Source organism: Macrobrachium rosenbergii, chromosome 26, assembly GCF_040412425.1.
Source record: "Macrobrachium rosenbergii isolate ZJJX-2024 chromosome 26, ASM4041242v1, whole genome shotgun sequence".
In the NCBI taxonomy this organism is placed as follows: domain Eukaryota; kingdom Metazoa; phylum Arthropoda; class Malacostraca; order Decapoda; family Palaemonidae; genus Macrobrachium; species Macrobrachium rosenbergii.
Window position 1 is genome coordinate 4366008 of NC_089766.1, and position 21173 is coordinate 4387180.

At 37.4% G+C, this 21173-nt stretch overlaps 1 protein-coding gene across 24 annotated transcripts in view; it reads left to right on the forward strand.

Annotated features, from left to right (window-relative positions):
- Positions 1-21173, forward strand: part of LOC136852943 (transient receptor potential-gamma protein-like) — a 698042-nt gene that overhangs the window by 513959 nt on the left and 162910 nt on the right. Inside the window, exon 1 of one of the 24 annotated variants that reach the window (XM_067127967.1) lies at positions 4188-4604. The exons of the other annotated variants lie outside the window; for them this stretch is intronic. Within the exon in view, the coding sequence (XP_066984068.1) occupies positions 4461-4604 (144 nt within the window). The 5' untranslated portion in view covers positions 4188-4460. Of the gene's footprint in view, positions 1-4187; positions 4605-21173 lie in introns of those variants that run through there. 24 annotated transcript variants of the gene reach the window in all.

A 21173-nucleotide genomic window follows, 5' to 3' on the forward strand; every position in this document is an offset into this window, starting at 1 on the left:
TCTGCATCCAGAAAAATCCTGTCATATTCCATCCATAAAAATTCATCTCCATCTATAAACTTTAATCTCACCCCATCCATAATCGCATTAAGAAACCTCTAGTGTCATGTCTTCCCAGAAATTTGAGACAAAGTCCATCAAAACTTTATATCACCTTGAAAGCTTAGGATCCCCTAAAATTCCTATAAACGCTGCTGAGTCCTCGCGGAAATTAAGCTCTCTATAAAAGCTTGAATTGTCAAAGCTTGAATTCCTCGTAGAGGTTTGAGTTGGCAATAAAATTTGAAAGCCGTCGAAAGAAACTTGTGTTTCTGTCAATGGTGTGGGTATGGAAGATGTTGCTTTTGAAAAATAGAATGATATAGATTTGAATCTCATGGGAAACGTAATATTTCTTGCGTCTTTATTTTGTGGGTGGGCGTGTCAAGATATTTTAAAAGATGAATATCCAGAGAGAGAGAGAGAGAGAGTTTAATGGTCATTAACTGTGCAAGTTCACATGAATATATTACGTAGTGAAAATCTTCGTGGTGCATCAAAGGCTGACAAATGTAAATTTAAATCATAAATAAGTTTACCAAATTCTCATGATTGCGCTGAGAAATGTGATTTGCAACCTTAAATGTTAAGAAATGGGATTTTCAACCTTAAATTAAATACCACGTTCTCATAATTGCACTAAATGTTAAGCAGTGTAATTTTAAATCTTAGAGAATTTTACCAAAATTCTTATGATTGCATTAAATTATATGAAATTCTATTATAAATCTTTTTGGAATTTCCAAAATTCTCTTAATTGCACTACCCACTAGTAAACGTGATTTTAAATATTTAAGGAATTAACAAATTCTCGCGATTTCAATAAATGCTGATAGATCTTTTACAATCCACATCAACACTCGAAGTGTCATAAATGATTGGAATCAGAAGCGGGCGAACCGCTGAGAAAATCTTCTGTACACAAAACTGAAACCTCTTTCTTCGCGATCAGGAGGACCAGGGATCCAGATTTTTAGCACTGATTGGCGTTCCAGGGGAGCCCAAAAGAAGAAGCCCTCTGCCCTAAATCCTTTGAAGGATTATCTTCCTTGCGAGGAATCTTCCTGAAACTTTTAGACGTCCTAGACTGTCAATGGAAGATTAGGGAGGTCCCCCCAACCTCCCCCGCACCCCTTCTCTTCAGGCTGACAGTCTATCGTCCATTATTATTTTGTTTGTTTATTTCTTTCATGGGGGATGGGGTAGGGAGGGTGGGGAGGGGTTTGGGACTGATATAATTGGAAGTTTTTAAGTAAGTTGTTCGATTTTTGGAAGCTATTCTTTTCTTGATATTTCCTACGTTTTTTTTTTTTACTCAAAATGGTGTATATTTATGAATGTACGATCGTTTATATTGTTTATGATAAATATATGTATAATTGCGTATGTATATACATTCATATGTAGTAATATGTGTGGATGCATATACATAGGATTTTGAACCTGTGTCATTATATTTCCGATTTACGAAGAGCGACAAATGAATTATATTTCCATAAACGAAAAAAAAAATAATGTTTATGATACCTTTCTTATGATACTTTCTGAATCATTTTGACGAATGAATATTGTATTTTTATTCAGTGAGTACCCGCGAATGACAGATTAAAAACTTCTGTTAAAAAAAGTACCATTTTTATATAAACGTCTTACAGGAAACGCTTCGAAGAAACAGCAGAAAAGATCAAAGGGAAAAGTGTGCCATGATTACGGTGATCCTTAGGAGGGAACTTTAAACTGTGATATGCTTGACGAAGGACCAGAAAGTGTAAACAAACCGTGATATGCTTAAAGGGGTACCTGGAGTTTTTTATGATGTGAAGTGCGACCCTGTCTGTGATGGCTGCGATCCGGAACGAGCAGAAAACAAACCGTGACAGAGAATTCTGGAGGTTGTGGCTTATTGACAAGCACTGTGAATACGGATAGCGACCTTTTGTTCGTTTTATTCCACAAAGCTTTGGTCATCCAGGACCCGTTTTCTATGCTAGCTTCTGTACATTTCTTCCTTATGAACTCAGTGATGGGAGTAAGTGAAATGTTGCGTGAGATATCCGTAGAGTTTTTCGTATCTGTGGCGTGACATTTCTGTCTGTTTTTATTTTCGGAGACGGTGTGCGTGTACGGATTCCGTCTCTAGCATTCGTGAGGTAATGAAAAGTGATATTTTAGTGAGCTTTCAAGTTGTTCTTCATCGATTGTTTGTGAATAATACGATGTAAAAGTGCCAAAGCGTCATAGACAAGGATTTGTATAAACGAAGTCTTCTGGTAATCCCGATGACCCTCCTACCTCACCCTCGTTAACGAATAAGCTCAAGTTTTATTGAGTTGTGAAAGTGAACTTCAAGAAAATGAAGATACTCGAGTTGTAAACAAGAAAAAAGACGTTTCATGCATAAGTTAAACTTGGTAACAGATCAAATAATTTGATCAAGACTTGATACTTGAGTTAGAAGGTGAAGAAAGGACTTTACCCAACCATACAATATATATATCTATGAAATTCCCCTTTTCGTTTTAATGAAACATTTAGTGAACGTTTTTTGTGGCATCCACAAAAATAAACACAATTGTGATAAAAGTAAGCGAAAGTGGAAACTAGTGAATTGATAACTAAAAAAGAAAACAGGCTAATAAGGACGAGGCAAAGAAAGTGTTTGTGGAAAACGGGACCTAAAAATCCTGCGTAAACGGAACAAGAAAAAAGATTTAACCTGAAAAGGAACTGAAAAGAAAAATTTGGGGAAAGTCTTCCAGATTTGCGTCAGAAGGCTTCTTCTTCTTCTTCTTCGCCCATAGGAAGACTTTTCAGGCTTCAGCACCCAAGGGTCCCCTCAGACGCAAAACTCTCTCTCTCTCTCCCTCTACATTAAGAATCCCCAAAAAGGAGTTTAATTGCCCCGAGTTTCCCACTCTCTCCCTCCCCCTCCCCTTACTCTACATCCCCCCTCTCCTATTCCTATCGTCTAACCACTGCCTCCTTACCATACCACCACCACCACCACCCCCCTCTTCCGCCCTTCGAAACATAGTAGGGGTCCTAACCACTTCCTTCCCCCCCTCCCTTCCTAAATCTTCACGTTTAAAGGGGCTTTATATCCAACCCCCCTTTCCTGACTCTCTCTCTCTCTCTCCCCCAGACCCGTCTCCCCTCCCCCACCCCCTTCCCAGATTCATTTACCTTACCCCTTCCCACATTCTTTTATTCCAGTCAGCGATCTGTATGTCCACTTTTGGGTTGTTATAATCAGACATATATTTTCGATTTTTATCCTTCTCATCATTCTGATCTTGGTTTGTGCTTCTTAGAACTTTTTGTTTGAACTTTGACCTAACTTTGAATTTAATTCTATCAGTACTTGTAAAAAGAAACTAAATTACTTATTATTTTATCTATCTCCTGCCAGCCATAACTTCTGGTCAGCTATCCGAAGTCCACTACTAGTCTGTAACTTCTCTTTTTCTTAGATTTTCATTAATACTTTATGATGTGCCAGAGGATTTATTAGAGTAATCAATTTTTTATTTATTTCTCCTTATAGTTTTACTCTTAGTGTCTGAACGGACATTTCTGTCGATCACTTGGGCTTTGAACCTTTAGTTTTTCTATCTGCTTTCAAACATCATAATCTCTTTGTTTAATTGTGTCATATTTTTCCCTCTGTCTTTTTTCATTTCTCATTCCACTTTTCGTAAATATCTTTGGCTGGATATTTTAGCGTAATCTTTACTTTCAGCCTCACTTTTTACTCCCTTTCTTTTCTGGGCTGAGTTTGCATTTCTTGAGTTTGGATCTAAAATAGTGCTTCCTCTCTCCTTGATAGAGTTAGGAGTGTCCTTGAGCCATCTCTCTCTCTCTCTCTCTCTCTCTCTCTCTCTCTCTCTCTCTCTCTCTCATTTCCTTTTTTATCATTGTTTCTTGTTTATTCTCTCTCTCTCTCTCTCTCTCTCTCTCTCTCTCTCTCTCTCTCTCTCTCTCTCTCTCTCTCTTGTGTTTCTGCTCTTTCCTTGTTTCATTATCTCTCTTTTTCCTTACGTCCTTTCTTCCTGTCACTGTCTCTCTTCATCGTTTAGTCTCCCTCATCGCCTCTCTCTCTCTCTCTCTCTCTCTCTCTCCATCTCCCCCACTCCCCCCAACCAAAAGAAGTGGATCCCCCTTCAGCACCCCCATCTCTCCAGCAACCCCCTCCTCCTCCTTCTCCTTCCCCTCCTCTTCCTCCCTCCTCATCCTCCTCCTCCTCCTCCTCCTCTTCTTCTTCCTCCTCCTCCTTCTTCACCTTCACCTTCTCGACTTCTACCACCACCACCAACACCTCCTCCTCCTCCTCCAGAAGCCCTATCTCCCCCAACATCTCCCACATCCTCACCCACTTGATCTTCCTTCTCCGGCTGTTCTCGTCCTCCACCTCGCCCTCGAAGATGTCGCGTCTGTGGAAGAAGATCGAGAGGCAGGCCTCCAGGGTGATCGAGGGAGGGGCCGACCTCCGGAGGATGTCCCAGGTGTCCAAGGAGGACGCCATCGAGAGCATGGTCGAGGTCGTGGTCAAACCCGTCGTCCAGAAAGTAAGTTTTCGTGGAATTGTCTGGCTGGAGGGTCTTGGCGCCTGCAGATGAGTCTGGGGTTCGGAGGAGGGGCTGCGAGGAGGCTCTGGGGTTTGGAAAATAATCTAGCAGAAGAGTCTTGGGTTTCTAGACTAGTCTGTGAGGAGAGTCTCGGGTTTATAGAATAGTCTGTTAGGAAAGTCTGGGTTTGGAGAAGAGTCTTGTGTTCGTAAACTAGTCTGTTAGGAAAGTCTGGGTTTGGAGAAGAGTCTTGGGTCTCTAGACTAGTCTGTGGGGAGGTTCTTGGGTTTATAGAATAGTCTGCCAGGAAAGTCTGCGTTTGGAGAATAGTCTTGGGCTTGTAAACTAGTCTGTGAGGAGAGTCTCGGGTTTATAGAATAGTCTGTCAGGAATGTCTGGGTTTGGAGAAGAGTCTTGGGTTTGTAAAATAATCTGTGAGGAGAGTCTTGGGTTTATAGAATAATCTGCCAGGAAAGTCTGGGTTTGGAGAAGAGTCTTGTGTTTGTAGACTAGTCTGTGGGGAGAGTCTGTTTATGGAATAGTCTGTTAGGAAAGTCTGGGTTTGGAGAAGAGTCTTGGGTTTGTAAACTAGTCTGTCAGAAGAGTCTCGGGTTTATAGAATAGTCTGTGAGAGAATCTGGGATTTAGAGAAGAGTCTTGGGTTTGTAAACTAGTCTGTGAGGAGAGTCTCGGGTTTATAGAATAGTCTGTCGGGAAAGTGTGGGTCTGGAGAAATGTCTAGCAGAAGAGCCTTGGGTTTGCAGAGTAGTCTGACAGACGAGTCTTGTGTTTGGAAAGTAGTCTGGCAGAAGAGTCTTAGTTTTGGAAAATAGTCTATCTGAAGAGTCTTGGTTTTGTATTTTAGTCTGCTTGAAGAGTCTTGGTGTTGTCGAATAGTATTTGTTTGTAAAATAGTATTGTGATTGAAGAATAGTCTCGAGATAGGAGAACAGTCTGGTAGAAGAGTCTCGGGTCTGGTGAATAGTTTGACAGACGAGCCTTGGGTTTGTAGAATAGCTTGTCAGAAGAGTCTGGGTTTGAAGAAAGAGTCTCGGGTTTAGAGAAGAGTCTTTCTTAAGAGCCTCGGGTTTTTAGAATAGAGAGTCTGTGACAGTAAATTCCGGTTTCTTGAATAGTCAATTTTATAAACAAAAGATGTAATATCAAATGGTTAAGACATTGTTATTTCAAAGAGTACTTGAGAATAGTCATTCATAAATTATGAATAAAACGGTCAGTTTTGAAGGAAAAAATCTCTCATAGCCATTCTTCCTTTAAAATACGAATACCCCCTGAGAATTCTGTAGAATAACCATCCAAAACTATGAAGAGGATACCCATTTTTTTTTCGAATGAGCACCAGAATACCAGCGGGGAATATTTTTTTTCTTGTAATTTGCCAAGACAATCATTCATGAAACACGTTTCAGAACGATTAAGATCTAAGGAAGTCTTGAGAGGAGATATCTGAAGAGGTATCTGCAATGGAGTCTCTCTCTCTCTCTCTCTCTCTCTCTCTCTCTCTCTCTCTCTTTTGAAGTCTTGTGTCTTGAGCCTACCCGTGTTTCATTTTGATTAACCTGATTGTGCAGCGTGGACTAAGAGTCTCTCTCTCTCTCTCTCTCTCTCTCTCTCTCTCTCTCTCTCTCTCTCTCTCTCTCTCTCTCTCTCTCTCTCTCTCTCTCTTATCATTATGAAGTTGATTAAGGCTCTCTTCAAGGTTCTGAATGAGTGATAAATGTCAGATGGGTTAGGTTTCATATATATATATATATATATATATATATATAGAGAGAGAGAGAGAGAGAGAGAGAGAGAGAGAGAGAGAGAGAGAGAGAGAGAGAGAGAGAGAGATAGATAGGAATAACGTAAGATGACATTTCCTTAAATAATACCATTCACTGTCACCGAAACCATTAACTTGTCCCATTATTGGTAAAAATGTTTCCGTAATGGGTTTTTGTCTACAACCATTAATTTCGTCCTTCCTCCAAATCCATTCCATTATTATGTGTTAATCTCATCTTCCTTCGCCCAGCCAGACAACCGGTTTTATAGTGTCCGACAGAGGTTGAATTAGAAAAATTAAAGACAAGATTCTTTTGGCCCCTCTGAGTGATTGTGGGATTTCCGAATAAATTCGGTTAAATTGTGGGTGACGTATTTTGAAGGCCCTTCCGAATTGCAACGCTCAGTTGGACTTAGTTGTCTATGGCCATAATTATTATTATTTTTTTTTAGTTTATTAAAAATTTCACATCTTGTTTGTAAATAGATCGTTATTTTGATGAATTGCTGAAGTATCAAGTCCAAGTTTTTTAAGGTAGACTATTTTTTTAATTTTTTAATTTAGCAAATAGATTTCCTGATGTATCTATTAAAAAATATTAAATAACTGGTGCTAATCGTCCATCGGTAATATTGAATATGTAGGTGAATATTAAAATATATTAAAAGATATAACAGCCGGTCAGTAATATTGAAGATCTATAAAATATTAGAGTATATTAAAGACTCTATTCCAACCAACCGTCAGAAATATTGAAGATGTATATTAATAAGGAAGTATATTAAAAAACCAATTCTAATTATCCGTCAGTAATATTGAACCCAAAATCCCCAAAGATTTCAACCCTCAAAAAGTTCTCTGGATTTGAATCAATATTTGGACCATTTCCTCGGGTGAACCCGATCAGCAAAGATGCTTCTCTGGACTGAAATTACGATCAATGAAGAGTATGATATATGACGATAAGAAGGATCGTTGGAAGCCGAGGTTTTTTCGGGGATCGTTGGAATTCATATCACAGTATAGTTACAGTTGAATGATTAAGGATCGTAATGATTATTACAGGGAGTTAGTAAGTTGTGGAAATTTATATGAATTCAAGGATCGTCGAAGGTGAAATTATTTCAAGGGTCGTCGAAACGATGCTAAGTTAAAAATCTTAGACGGCAAAATTATTTCAAGGATCGTCGACGAAAGAAAAACTTATTTCGAAGATCGACGGAAATTAAATTATTTTAAAGATCGTCGAAAATAAAAGTTTCAAGGATCGTCGAAAAAATAAGTTATTTCAAAGATCGACGGAAATGAAATTATTCCAAAGATCGTCGAAAATAAAATTATTTCAAGGATCGTCGAAAAAAGTTATTTCAAAGATCGGCAGGAATGAAATTATTTCAAAGATCGACGGAAATAAAATTATTTCAAAGATCGTCGAAAATAAATTATAACTGGGATCGTCGAAAATAAAATTATACCAACGATCGTTGCCATTAAATTATCTCAAGATCGTCAGAAATAAGATGTTATGAAAGATCGTAAAAAATAAAACCATTTCCTCTCTCGCTTATCTTAAAATCACCCAACCGGATCGTCGGAATTTAAGCCAGTTATAAACGATCGTCGTCTCAGAAACCCTGCAAAAAAAAAAAAATGAAACCCGAACAAGAAAAATCCTCCGGCGGGGGATTTTTGTCCCCCGTAAGTCCTTTGGAGCTGAAGGAATGGGGAGCCTTGTGAGGCTTAATTGGATTAGAGTGGTTTTGGCTGTTTCCGATGGCCCACCGGAGGAGAAGGAAAATGATTGATTGTTTTATCCGCCCTGTCACTTTCCGTCAGTTTCTGTCTAAAGGACAGATTTGGAAGGTCGTTTTAAGGTAGTTTTTTAAATTAGGGGAAAAATAGAACTTTTTTTTTTAGACAGTATATTTTCCGTCCCGTCACTTTCCGTCATTCTGTCTAAAAGACAGAGTCTGAAGTTCGTTTAAAGGTAATGTATTCAGTTGGGTAAAAATTAACCGTGTCTTTTTAGACAGTAAGTCCTCTGTCTGTCAGTCTGTCTGTCTGTTCTTCAGGAATTAAAAAAGGTTTCTGAAGGTCATTGATTAAATCTTATAGGCTGATTTAGTTCTGTTTGCTGACTTCGCAAAGACTGTGGTCAACTATTGGCTGAGGTACAGCGATTTCTAGTTAAGCAAATACATCGGTTTCTTAAACCGAAAACATGAAAGATTTTTCATATTAACTTTATTTAGATAATTCTTCATATTCTTTTATTGTAATTCTCACACTTATCAAGAGTATTTATATAATAATTCTATCGGTGATATTATAGAATATTGTAAGGAATGACCAATAACATTTCAAGGAGAATTCGAACCTCGAAAAAGATCATTTTCTTGGAAATTTTAGGTAGCATTCAGGTCCCCTAAAATCAACGTAAAGAATAGAAAATCCCCTGTTCTTAGTTTGTAAAACAACACACAGCATCTCTTAACACTCTGAACCGGTTTCTGTGTCCGACATCATAAAGAAAAGATAAGCAACTCGAAGCCGGAAACGGAGACCCAAAACTTGGAAAGAACGCGGGGTCATACATCGGAAACCAATAAACTTGAATATAAGGCGTTACGGAACAGGTTCTTCCTCCCTCCCCCTTCCTACCCCCTCCCTCTGTAGCCCCTCTCCTCCTCCTCCTCCTCCTCCTCCTCCTCCTCCTCCTCCTCCTCCTCCTCCTCCTCCTCCTCCTCCTCCTCCTCCTCCTCCTCCTCCTCCTCGCATGCAGACTTCCAGATTCCAGCAGATTTCAGATTCCAGAAATTGTTTACACAGCGTTTCCTCCCGAAAGTGGATGACGAGGAGGGCCGCTACTCCCTCCCCCGCCTCTCTTTATCCCCACCCCCACCCTCCTTCCTCCTTCTGCGTGTGAGTGTCCTCCTCCTACAGACGTCGCCCCGCGCCTTATTGGTTGATCTATGGTTCAGGTAGATAAGTCCTTTGTGGCCCTTCAGAAAAAATTTGGGGGAACAGGTTTCGACCTTTGATGCTTTGTTCCTAATTGGGTGGAATTTTGCTTACCCAGAGATCTTTTCCAAGTGTCTGAAGAAGAGGTGATGAAAGAAGAGGGGTTAATAATGTTATAGAGAGGGAGGTCAAGAGCGAGACAAAGGATTAGATGGCGTGATAGAGCGAGGGAGGTTTTGGTGGAGGGGGGTTTAGTTTGGGGGAGATGGTTTTCACAGAAATTGTTGGAGAGGACGCATCAGGGCAACCGACCCCTTAGCTTTGAGATACTTGTGGTGATGAAATAATTATTATTATCATTATTATTATTATTATTATTATTATTATTATTATTATTATTATTATTATTATTATTATTATTATTATTATTATTATTATTATTGATATGTGTTTGTTCTCTTTGAACAAACTAAAAATCATTCACTGAACTAGGAGGTTTCCATTAGGCATAGTACTCATGTCTGAAGGAAGTACAGTGATATAGCAGAGAGAACAATATAAAGGTAAAATTTAATACAAATATTAATAAGTATACTGATAAATAATGTATAGCTAACAAGCTGGGAATAGTTAAAAATAAAGAAATAAATACCGAAAGAACTACAAAGAAAAATAATGTACCTATTTTGCTTTTGGTTATCAAATTCATTATTTTATAACCGATATTTTAAAAACGAACTTCAATCATTTGTATTAGTGGTCTGTAATATTAACCTGAATATTTTTAGAAGTTTATTAAGTGTTGACTTAAATCTTTTATCCAGGTAGTCCTCGGTATTAAATGTTATTTTAAATCTGTTGGTTTTAAGTTCACTATTAGCCGTTGAGTCTCAAATTCATGATTAAAAAAACTCAAAAACTTATGATAAGATTAGATTCGAATCCCACTTACTCAGTGCACCTTATAATCCAGTGACTCAAGTATCTGATTTTAAAATAATTTCCACACAAAAACTTTACAGAGGACCTGTTCCCAGAGGTCACATGACCCCGGGTCACCGTGAGGCCGTAGAGCCACGTGAGTGAGTGTAGGATATGAGAGGATTCCGCCATAAGGAATCTATTTATCAGAGCTCTCCTGGATATCCTTCTCAGAATAGGATTTGCAAGGATCTCCCAGTAGCTCTTAGGAGATGTATGGGCAGGAAGGGAAGATGGATTTGGGATGTGGGATAGAATAGAAATAGCGGAATATAGGGTGATGGGGAATTTGAATTAGAGTAGAAAGGTGGTTTATGAGGGGAATATATATACATATATATATATGTGTGTGTGTGTGCGTATGTGAGAAAGATGAGAATAAGGTGAAAATTTATATGTATATATACTTACATGCATATATATTTATATAAATATGTATATAGATATATGTATGTATGTATAATATATATATATATATATATATATATATATATATATATATATATATATATTAAATATATAGTATTAAATGTAAGTGCATCAATATACGTTTACCTTTCCCTAAAGAGATATGGCAAAAGTTCTATGATGAATATTATAATTATAGTACTATTATACCAGTATTTTCACTATATTTAATTTTCAAACCCGTACTTACATCCCAATTACAACCTCATTCAAATCCACAACATCGAGAAATATTACCCCACCTCTATGAGCAATTTACAACACCACAACAAGGCAAACACAACCGACAACAACAACAACAACAAAAGAAAAATAGAATAGATAGGTAGAAATTTTAGTCAGAAAATGAAAAGAGTCAGACTTTTTTTTCCGCAGCCATGGAGCGGCAGAAAGCCAAAACATGTTGTCTTTTCCCTCTTCCGTTGGCTCCCAGGGACTGTGGCTGGAAAGCGGCGTTTGTTTCGTTTCTCTGAGTTGCCAGGTTTCTTTCTTATATTATTTATTTATACTTGTTTCCTGGGTCGTTGTCTTACTTGTTTCGCGTGTAACCACGGGTACACGTGCGTGTAAGTTGTAAGTAGATTTATACACGTGTGTATATGTTGTAAGTGGATTTATAAACTTGTGTATATGTTGTAAATGGATTTATAGACGTTTGTATGTTATATATAGATTATTACACTTGTGTACCTGTTATATATAAATCTATACACGTGTGTATATGTTATCAATAGATTCCTACACGTGTGTATATTTTTATATATATATATATATATATATATATATATATATATATATATATATATATATATATATATATGTGTGTGTGTGTGTGTGTGTGTGTGTGTGTGTGTTGTTAGTGACTTTGGTTCCAGGTGTTACTATTGTGTTTTTCAAATCGTATTTTGAAGTTAAATTCTTTTGCACCATGGCTGCGATTCCATCCAGTTTCAAGTATTCATGAATATCGTCTTTATTAAATGAAAGTTTTACCTCTTCAAATTGCTAACATCTTTGTAAGATAGTAACCTTTTAAAATATTTTCACAGTACTCAGCTATAAAAAAATTACATTTTCCATGCCTGGTTTCATTGCTGCTTCTCAAATGTCGTCGTGAATTGAAGTGTATTTTTAGTAAACGTCATAAATTACACACTAACGCAAACAGACACAATTTTACCTCGTTAAAATACTGACGTCATTGTAAGATGGTGATCATTGTAAATATTTTTTTTATTACACATTTCCCTTGCTTAACTTCACTGCTGCTTCCTAAGTGTCATCGTGAATTAAAAGTGTATTTTAGTAAGTATTTTAAATTACACATACACAAGCACAAACAAAGTCACAAACATCATCACCACCAACCACATACGTATCGATCCGCGAATTCTTGCCACGTTCACCAAGCTACTTTTATCTCCCATTGTCGTAATTAAGATCGGAATATTTATTTTTTCCTTCTCTTTCCCATGGAATTCCTTGCCATTCAGATGAATGTCGCCATTCAGTAGTATTTTTTTTTCCATCGGCTGGATAAAAAAACAAAAAAAAAAGACCACTGGATTTTTTTAAAAAAACACGTACTGATTATACAAGCCCGGCATTGCGTCTTTAACTCATTCCTTCGTATTCCCAAGTTCGTGAATAGCCCTTTCTGGTGGTTCTTCTCTTTGCCTTATTCTTGCTCTTTCTCATCATTCTCATAATTATTATTCTTGTTCTTGGTTCGTATTCTTCATCTAGTTACAAGTAGGATCATTATCATCCCGATTCTTACCACCATCCTAATTTTAAATCGTATCAGATGATTATTATTCTTATTCTTAGTCATGTTTCTTCTTATTATTTAATCATTCACTTCATGATCTAATTGTAATCATTATTTTTATTCTTACTCTTAGTCTTTATCTTATTCTTCTTCCTATGTTGTCTTCCTACCTCCGATTGTTCTTCCTCGTCCCTCCTTTTTTTTCCATTTGTACTTATTCTTTTTCGTCTTCCTATCTTGTCTTCCTACCTCCGTCTCTTCCTATTTTGTCATCCTACCTCCTTCTATTCTTCCTCTCTATTCCTCCTGCTCCATCATTATTCTTCCATTCTTATGTCTCCTTCTTCTTCTTCTTCTTCTTCTTCTTCTTCTTCTTCTTCTTCTTCTTCCCTATGCAAGAGTATGGGAGGGGTAGGGGATGGGGGGTTGGGGGGGTAGGTGGACCTCTCCCCCCCCCTTCCATGACCAACAATGCATCAGACGCCAAACTTTCTCTTTTCGCCTCTGAGGGGGAAAGAAAGTTTATCATCGTGTCCCCAAAAGAGAAAGTTTGTGACCTTTTTGACCTTATCTTTAAATGCAAAAATAACTAATGTGTTTTTTCTTTCTTTTTTTTTCCTACCCTCCTTTGTTGCGTTTCTTGCTTTCGTCTTATTTTTTTTTTTTTTGAAAGGGGGAGGGGAAGAGAGGTGTGAGGGGAGGTTGTTTCTTGGTGTTCGAGAAAGATGTAGTAGTTTTTTTTTTTTTTGCAGTAATTCAAAGTTCGATTTATCAGTGAGATGCCTTCGTTTGTGTTTTTCTCTCTTATGATAAGAAAAACCAGTGTTATGATAAAAACAACTGATAAAAAACATCAATGTTATGGTTATAAAAACACCGTTAATGAGGAAAAAACAATTTTATAAGAAAAACAATATTACATAAGAAAAAACGTAAAAGAAAAACCAATGTTATAATGAGAAAAAACCAATGTTATGAGAAAAACCAATGTTATCATGACAAAAACAATGTTAGATAAGAAAAATTAATCTTATAATAAGAAAGAAAACCAATGTTATAATGAGAAAAAACCAATATTATAATGAGGAAAAAAGTTATAATGAGAAAAAATCTTATAATGAGAAAAAAACAATGTTATAATGAGAAAAAACCCAACGTCACACATTTCTTCATCTTGACATGACCCCCTCATAAAATCTTGGTCATTACTGACCACTGACATTGTAACGCCAGATCAGTCGTCCGTCGATTCGGTAAATCAGAATCGCCCTCGGTGATTCTCGTAATGTTTTGTGAACTCGAATAACTTTCACTCTCTTTTTCTTTATGTCTCAGTTATTTCCCCTTTTTCGCCTTCTACTTTCTCTTATCTGTCTTCTTGTTCTCCTTTTAGAGTCTGTAAAAGAAAACTATTGTGCCGGCTTTGTCTGTCCGTGCGCACTTTTTCTGTCCGCCCTCAAATCTTAAAAACTACTGAGGCTAGAGGGCTGCAAATTGGTATGCTGATCATCCACCCTCCAGTCATCAAGCATACCAAATTGCAGCCCTCTAGCCTCAGTAGTTTTTATGTTACTCAAGGTTGAAGTTAGCAATAATCGTGCTTCTGGCAACGATATAAGACATGCCACCACCGGTCCGTGGTTAAAGTTTCATGTGCCGCGGCTCATACAGCATTATACCGAGACCACCGAAAGGTACATCTATTTTCGGTGGCCTTGATTGTACGCTGTACAGAAAACTCGATTGCGCCGGAGAAGCTTCGGGGCATTTTTTACTCTCTCGTTCTTCCTTTTAACTATTCGGTTATTCTTGTTTATTCTTCTCATGTAATTATGCTTTCGTCTTTTCATCGGTTATCAGATTCTTCTTCCTCTCGTGTCTGTGTTTTGGCATTTCTCTTATTATTTTATTTACTTCTGTTTCGTCTTCATCCGTTTATATTCTATTTTTCTTCATTTTTCCTTCCCCTTTCGTTCCTTATGTATAGTTCATGTATTGACTTTTATCATCTTTATTACTTTCTTACAAGTTTCTTTTCGTCCACTCTTTCTGCTTCTTTATTTCGTTCTCCTTCGCCTCTTATGTTATGAGAGAGAGAGAGAGAGAGAGAGAGAGAGAGAGAGAGAGAGAGAGAGAGAGAGAGAGAGAGAGCAAATTTATGCTACGAGGAAAGGAGTAAAATACAAAGGCATACAATTTATGAGAGAGAGAGAGAGAGAGAGAGTCTTGGTCCACCGTGGGGCGTGAAAGGGTTTGTATGTGCGTGTGCGTGTGTGTGTGTGTGTGTGTGTGGGTTGGGTGAATGAGATAACACGAGGAGTGGGTGACGATGCGTAAAGTCACTCACCAACGTCCGAAGTCTCTCTCTCTCTCTCTCTCTCTCTCTCTCTCTCTCTCTCTCTCTCTCTCTCTCTCTTGTCTGTGTTTTTCTCATTTCATTGTCTGTCTCTCTCCTGTCATAACATAAATTTGCTTTTTATATGTCCTCTTTATTTTGCACTCTCTCTCTCTCTCTCTCTCTCTCTCTCTCTCTCTCTCTCTCTCTCTCTGTGTTTTTCTCATTTCATTGTCTGTCTCTCTCTCCTGTCAGAACATAAATTTGCTTTTTATACGTCCTCTTTATTTTGCACTCTCTCTCTCTCTCTCTCTCTCTCTTTGTGTTTTTCTCATTTTCATTGTCGGTCTCTCTCATGTCATAACATAAATTTGCTTTTATATTTTGCACCTCTCTCTCTCTCTCTCTCTCTCTCTCTCTCTCTCTCTCTCTCTCTCTCTCTCTCTCTCTCTCTCTCTCTCTCTCTCTCTCTCTCTCTCTCTGGGTAATAGCTAGTTATACCACATGCTCCCTCTTTTATAAAGGCTCCACTCTCAGGAAAGGCGTATAATTTTCCGTCTTAAAACTTGAAATTAAAGTGTGAAATACTCCTTTGATATTCATCGCTGTCAAAAACAGCAACAAACAACAACAACCACAATATTATTAACTACAACAACAACTGGTCGGTAATGGAACGCAATTAGCGTGTATTTTTTAGGTGCTAATTGAGCAAAACCCTAATTGCTGTTCCTAATTTCCTCCGTATTGAAACGTCGTGGTTTAGTGTTTTTTCATTTGAGCAAAGAGGTATATATATATTGAAATTTAGGCGTGTGTATGTGTTTGTGTGTGTGTTTGTGTGGATGTGTTGTGTTTGTGCGTATGTGTATGTTTTTGTGTTTGTGTGTTAATGCTTTGTTGGCGCACGTATTTTAATGAGGTTCTTTTGTACGAAACTCCCTAGAAAGTTAGGTAGTTAGGTTAGGTTAGGTTAGGTTATGTAGTGTATTTTGTCTTTATTTAAGTATTGAGGTTTTCTACTTAATAGATTAAAATATTTTTTTTATTTAATAGCCAGTGGGTAAGTTAGATCAAGTTAATGGTTACGTAAGGTTTAGAAAAAGCTTAAGTACTTTCACTTACTAACTTCTATAACTTGTTCATTGATACTCCTATATTGATAAATGTTTATTCATAGATGCTTATTTTTTATGATATATATTTTTCATTGTTTGAATGCTTTATTTTATCCCAATATTTATTTTCTAGACCTTGTACCGTTCTGTTTGTTTTGATTAAAACAACATCATTCGAAATCTCCGCAGGACGTCCCGCTCGCCAGAAGAATCTCCTTCTTGATATTCAAGAAGAATTTACCAAATCGTAAACAAACAGAGAGTAGTATAATCGTCATGGACATAAGCTACACAAACCTTAAGCATAATAATGACCCTTACTCTCCCTTGGCATAGAGGTCGAAGTAGCTACTTCCACCCCCACCCCCCCTCCTTCTCTACCTCTCTACTTCTCTACCTCCCTGGCCTCTCCATCATCCGAATCGGGCCTCTGGGAGTTGTACAGCGGAGGTGGATGAAGGGTTTACGAGTCATCCCAGTTCATCCGCCTTGCCGCAGAAAGGATGAGATGAACAGTGTTCCTTTTTATTTGTTTATTTATTTATTTTTTAACGTATATGGACCTTGCGAGGAATGTTATTCTGATGAGGAATTTGCTCTGGTTTGGGGGAGTTGGGTGGGAGGTGAGGGTGGGGGGTGCCCTAAAATAGCCCAGATTCTTTTTGGGATGGGTTCTAGGGGCTCCGTAGAGAGACGGGTTTATATTGGGTTGGGTTTGGAGGGGTTCAGATATTGAATGGTTTATTGTGGGTAGGGATAGTGAAGTGAGGTTTACTTTAGCCAGAATGTTATGAGTCGAGATACAGAAGATGATTTATTTTTCTAGTGGGGTTGGAGGAAATAGATTTATCTGGTGAGGGTTGGAGGTTTAAAAAAGACTTTTTTCGAGTGAGGTTGGGTGAAATAGGTTATTCTGATGGGGGTTGGATATTGAGAGAAGGAAATGATTATCTTTGATATGTTTTTGAGGCTGGGAGGCAGGTGGATTCTAATAACCTTTGATGGGGTTGATCATAACAAAATGGGTTATTTTTGAACAGGAGGTTTGGTCTCTGAAGGTGAGGACTAGAAGAGGTTACTGTCGATTGAGGTTGGCAGAAGGAGTTTACTCCACAATGGGGCAATGAACAGCAACGTCCAGATACCCCCATGAGGTTGATAATGGGTTTGGGAGGGGTTTGGAAAAAGAGGGTTCAGTGGGATTTGAGGTCTTATATCTCAAGACCATACAGACTTCTGGAGATCAATTTATATGACTAATGGAGATTGCATCCCTTTCTGATAGATGTTTATTGTTACTGACTCAGCTTGAATTGATATATTGTGAGGGTTCGGGGGAGGAGGTGGAGGGAGAAGGGTTGAGGAGATGGGAGGAAGGAGTAGGAGTTGAGAAGAGAAAGAAAGAGGAGGAGGAGTGCAGCAAGCCACATAAATACGAAGTTTGTTATGCTAGATTTAATCATTGTGTTACACCATACTAAAAAGCCACTTGAAATTGGTCAGACCAACATACTGCTCGTATATGTCATACTTGAAATGTTCAGACGTCACGCTGAAAATCACATGCCACATTTAGAACCCATACTGAAGCGAGCATGACGAACATTGAAGGAATGAAGACTTTCATTCCAAATGGAAATAAAAATCACATAATGCCGAAGATAATGTGGAGGTCCCTTCGCATTAAAAACCAAACGGCAATGAAAAGTTAATGTGCAAGAGTCACATTTCAACTCCTTTTATGGGAAAAAGGTTGTGCTATTCAGTGTCTCTCTCTCTCTCTCTCTCTCTCTCTCTCTCTCTCTCTCTCTCTCTCTCTCTCTCTCTCTCCTGTGGCTATCGTCTATTAAAATTTGAGTATCTATTTATCTATCTATATATCTATCTATCCATCTATATCTATATATCTATCTATCTTGCAATTTGCATTAAGGGAAGTCAGTCCATTATCTTGCTAAAAGATATTTTAGCCCTCCGCACCATATTACGATTCGGGAATCTAATTTATACCTTTTGCATAAAAGGAAAGTTTAATCTGCCACCTTGCAGAAAAGGAAAATTTAATCTGCCAGTTTTCAGAAGGAAATTTAATCTGCCAGTTTTCAAAAGGAAAATTCAGCCTGCCATCTTCTAAAAAAGGAAAATTTAATCTTAATCTTCTAAACGGAAAATTCAGTCTGGCACCCTCCAAAAGGAAAATTTAATCTACCATCTTCTAAAAAAAGAAAATTTAGTCTTGTCATCTTCCAGAAGGAAAATTTAATCATCTGTCTTCTCAAACAAAATTCAATCTTCCATCTTCCTCCTAACAGTTAAAAAGCACCTCCAATTTTCGTGAATAATATTCAGACCCTCCATCTTGCCAAAGAGAACAATCGGGGCCCCACGGCCATCTTGCAAAGAGGAAAGGAGGAAATTTCGGTTCCGTTAACCCTCTCCCTTCTCCCCTCCCCCCCCCGCCCCTCCCCCTTCCCCTTCCTTGCCTTCCAAAAGAAGGCTTCCTGCCATTCTTCTTGGCATGCCGTCCTGGGGAAATGGATTGCTTATTGCTGGTTAACTGATTGCTCCTCCCATAAAGTATGCGTTTTACCCACGGCTCCCTTTGTCTCTCGCAGAATCTTAGGTTAATGGCTCTTTTGCGGATGTGTGTACGGATGGGTGTATGTATGTATTTAGTTGGGATTTTTACTGGTAGCTTTTGTGTTTTACCGCGCGTGCACACACAGACACCTCTCTCTCTCTCTCTCTCTCTCTCTCTCTCTCTCTCTCTCTCTCTCTCTCTCTCTCTATCTCATACATAAATGTACATACATACTTATCTACCTACCTATATTTATCTATATATATATATATATATATATATATATATATATATATAGAGAGAGAGAGAGAGAGAGAGAGAGAGAGAGAGAGAGAGAGAGATAGAGAAAGAGAGAGAGAGAGAGAGAGAGAGAGAGAGAGAGAGAGAGAGAGAGAGAGAAAAGAGGAAAAAGCCACAATAATTTAAATGAGAGGCTGTATTTTTCCAAAATGCAAAAAGGTAAAAATAAATTCTCTCATTTACATTATTGTGGCTTTTTACTCATCATTTCCGGTCACAATATAGTGATGCACCATATATATATATATATATATATATATATATATATATATATATATATATATATATATATATATATATATATATATATATATATATATATATATAATGAGAGAGAGAGAGAGAAAGATACACAGATTCATATACATATACATATGCATACATGCAAACATACACCTATGGTATACACCCACACATAACAGTACGTATTTTTATATAAAAACACACACTTAGACACCAAAATGAGTAGGTCCAGGACGTGAGCTGTACCCAAAGTGCTTCCATCTTCCCGAGGCCTAAAGAGAAGAAAGATAAGAAAAAAAAAACAATTATAGGAAACAAGAAATGTCTACCTCTTAAAAAAAAGAGTAATAGAGTTTTCTCTCCCTTTTTTAGAGCAGAGGAAAAAATGAAATTAGGGTAAGAGTGACTTGGAGACAGAAGACAGGTAAAAGATATATTTTTTTTTAGATGTTTTAGATAGTTTATTTTAGGGGTGTTGTATTCCTTTTTTTTTTTTTTTGTCTTTCGGATTTTGGGTTATTGAAGGGATAACTTTATTTTATGCTTGAGTGTATGTATATATGTATGTATTTATGTAAATAAGTATATGTATATATACAGTATATATATGTGTATATATATATATATCTGTATATATATATATACGTATACATACATGCATACATACATACGACTCCATCCCCTAAACTTGGCAGAAACAACACAGATTCACCTCTAGCTTCCATTTCTGAGAAAGACGAAATCCTATACATAAAAGAGACATTCGTCTCGCTACCACCATAGTTTATGATAACTTTTTCCCAGTGACCTTTTGAACCAGACTGGTAGGAAAAATAAATTGTTTTAGGCCTCCTCGGGAAAGCGAAGATGGGCGTGTATTATAAGCCAAAGTCTTAGGCCTACGGTTTGGTGCCATAGGCCATTGTCTGTTGTTTGTCGGTATCCGGACGTCAGTTATGACAGACATTTCAAAGATATATAGTTTTTATTGTCGAGGTTAGTTTGTATATGAGGTCCATTCCAGGATAAGTGGGTTTGGAAGTATGAAGAATGAAGAGGGAATTGTTCACTTGCTTTTACTCTTTGCTTAATTATAATTTTGCTGTTAACTCTCATTTGGGCTTGTTCTAGAATGCTATGGTTTGTTGCAAGTTTAAGCGACGCTTAGGTGTTTTATTTATGAATTTTAGTCAGAATTAATAGGTTCATAATGATCCTAAATTGTATTTTTCATTGGCTGGATGTCTTGATTTCAAGACAAACGATTTAAGTAAAGTTTTAACATCCATGTAGACATTACCATAAGGGAAATACTCTTTTTTACCCTTATAAATTAAACAAAATCACATCTGCGATTAAACTAGATCTTTACATTGTTTTTTGAAACATAGAACTATATCTCGTAATCTAACATTACAATACGAGTCTTGTGAGTAAGGTACGGAAAACCCGGTAGAATTGCAAAGCGTTCGCTAAAAATCTCCGTCCAGAAGCATCTGGCAATATTTTAAGCGAGTGGGCGTGGCCTGTGTCTGAAGTCGAGGTAAAATTGTTGCAGACGGGAAGTCAGTCTCATGATTTGCATTGGGAGAATTTTTCGTCCTCTCGCGTTTATTTCTTTTGTCTTTTATAGGCTATACATATCCGTTCTCTTCATAGTCTAGAAGAGTATTGTATATTCATTGCCATGAATGTTTATTTACATCTTCTTACATTACACGATTTACTAAAATGTTTGCATTTTCAAATTCAAACAGAAATTTAAACCCAACTACTTAATTTTTCGTTTATGTTTTAAAAATAATTTTAATTGTTTTCTGGCTTTTTTCTCTATTTTTATTGTTATTTAAGGGTATTCCCTGTATATTCATTGTAATGTGTTTCTTCACATCTTCATACATTACACGATTTACTAAAACGTTTACATTTTCAAACTCGAACAGATTACAATTTCGGTGCCTGTTGACCATAGCTGAACCCAACTATATGCTTTTTTTTATTTATATTTTTTTTTACAATACT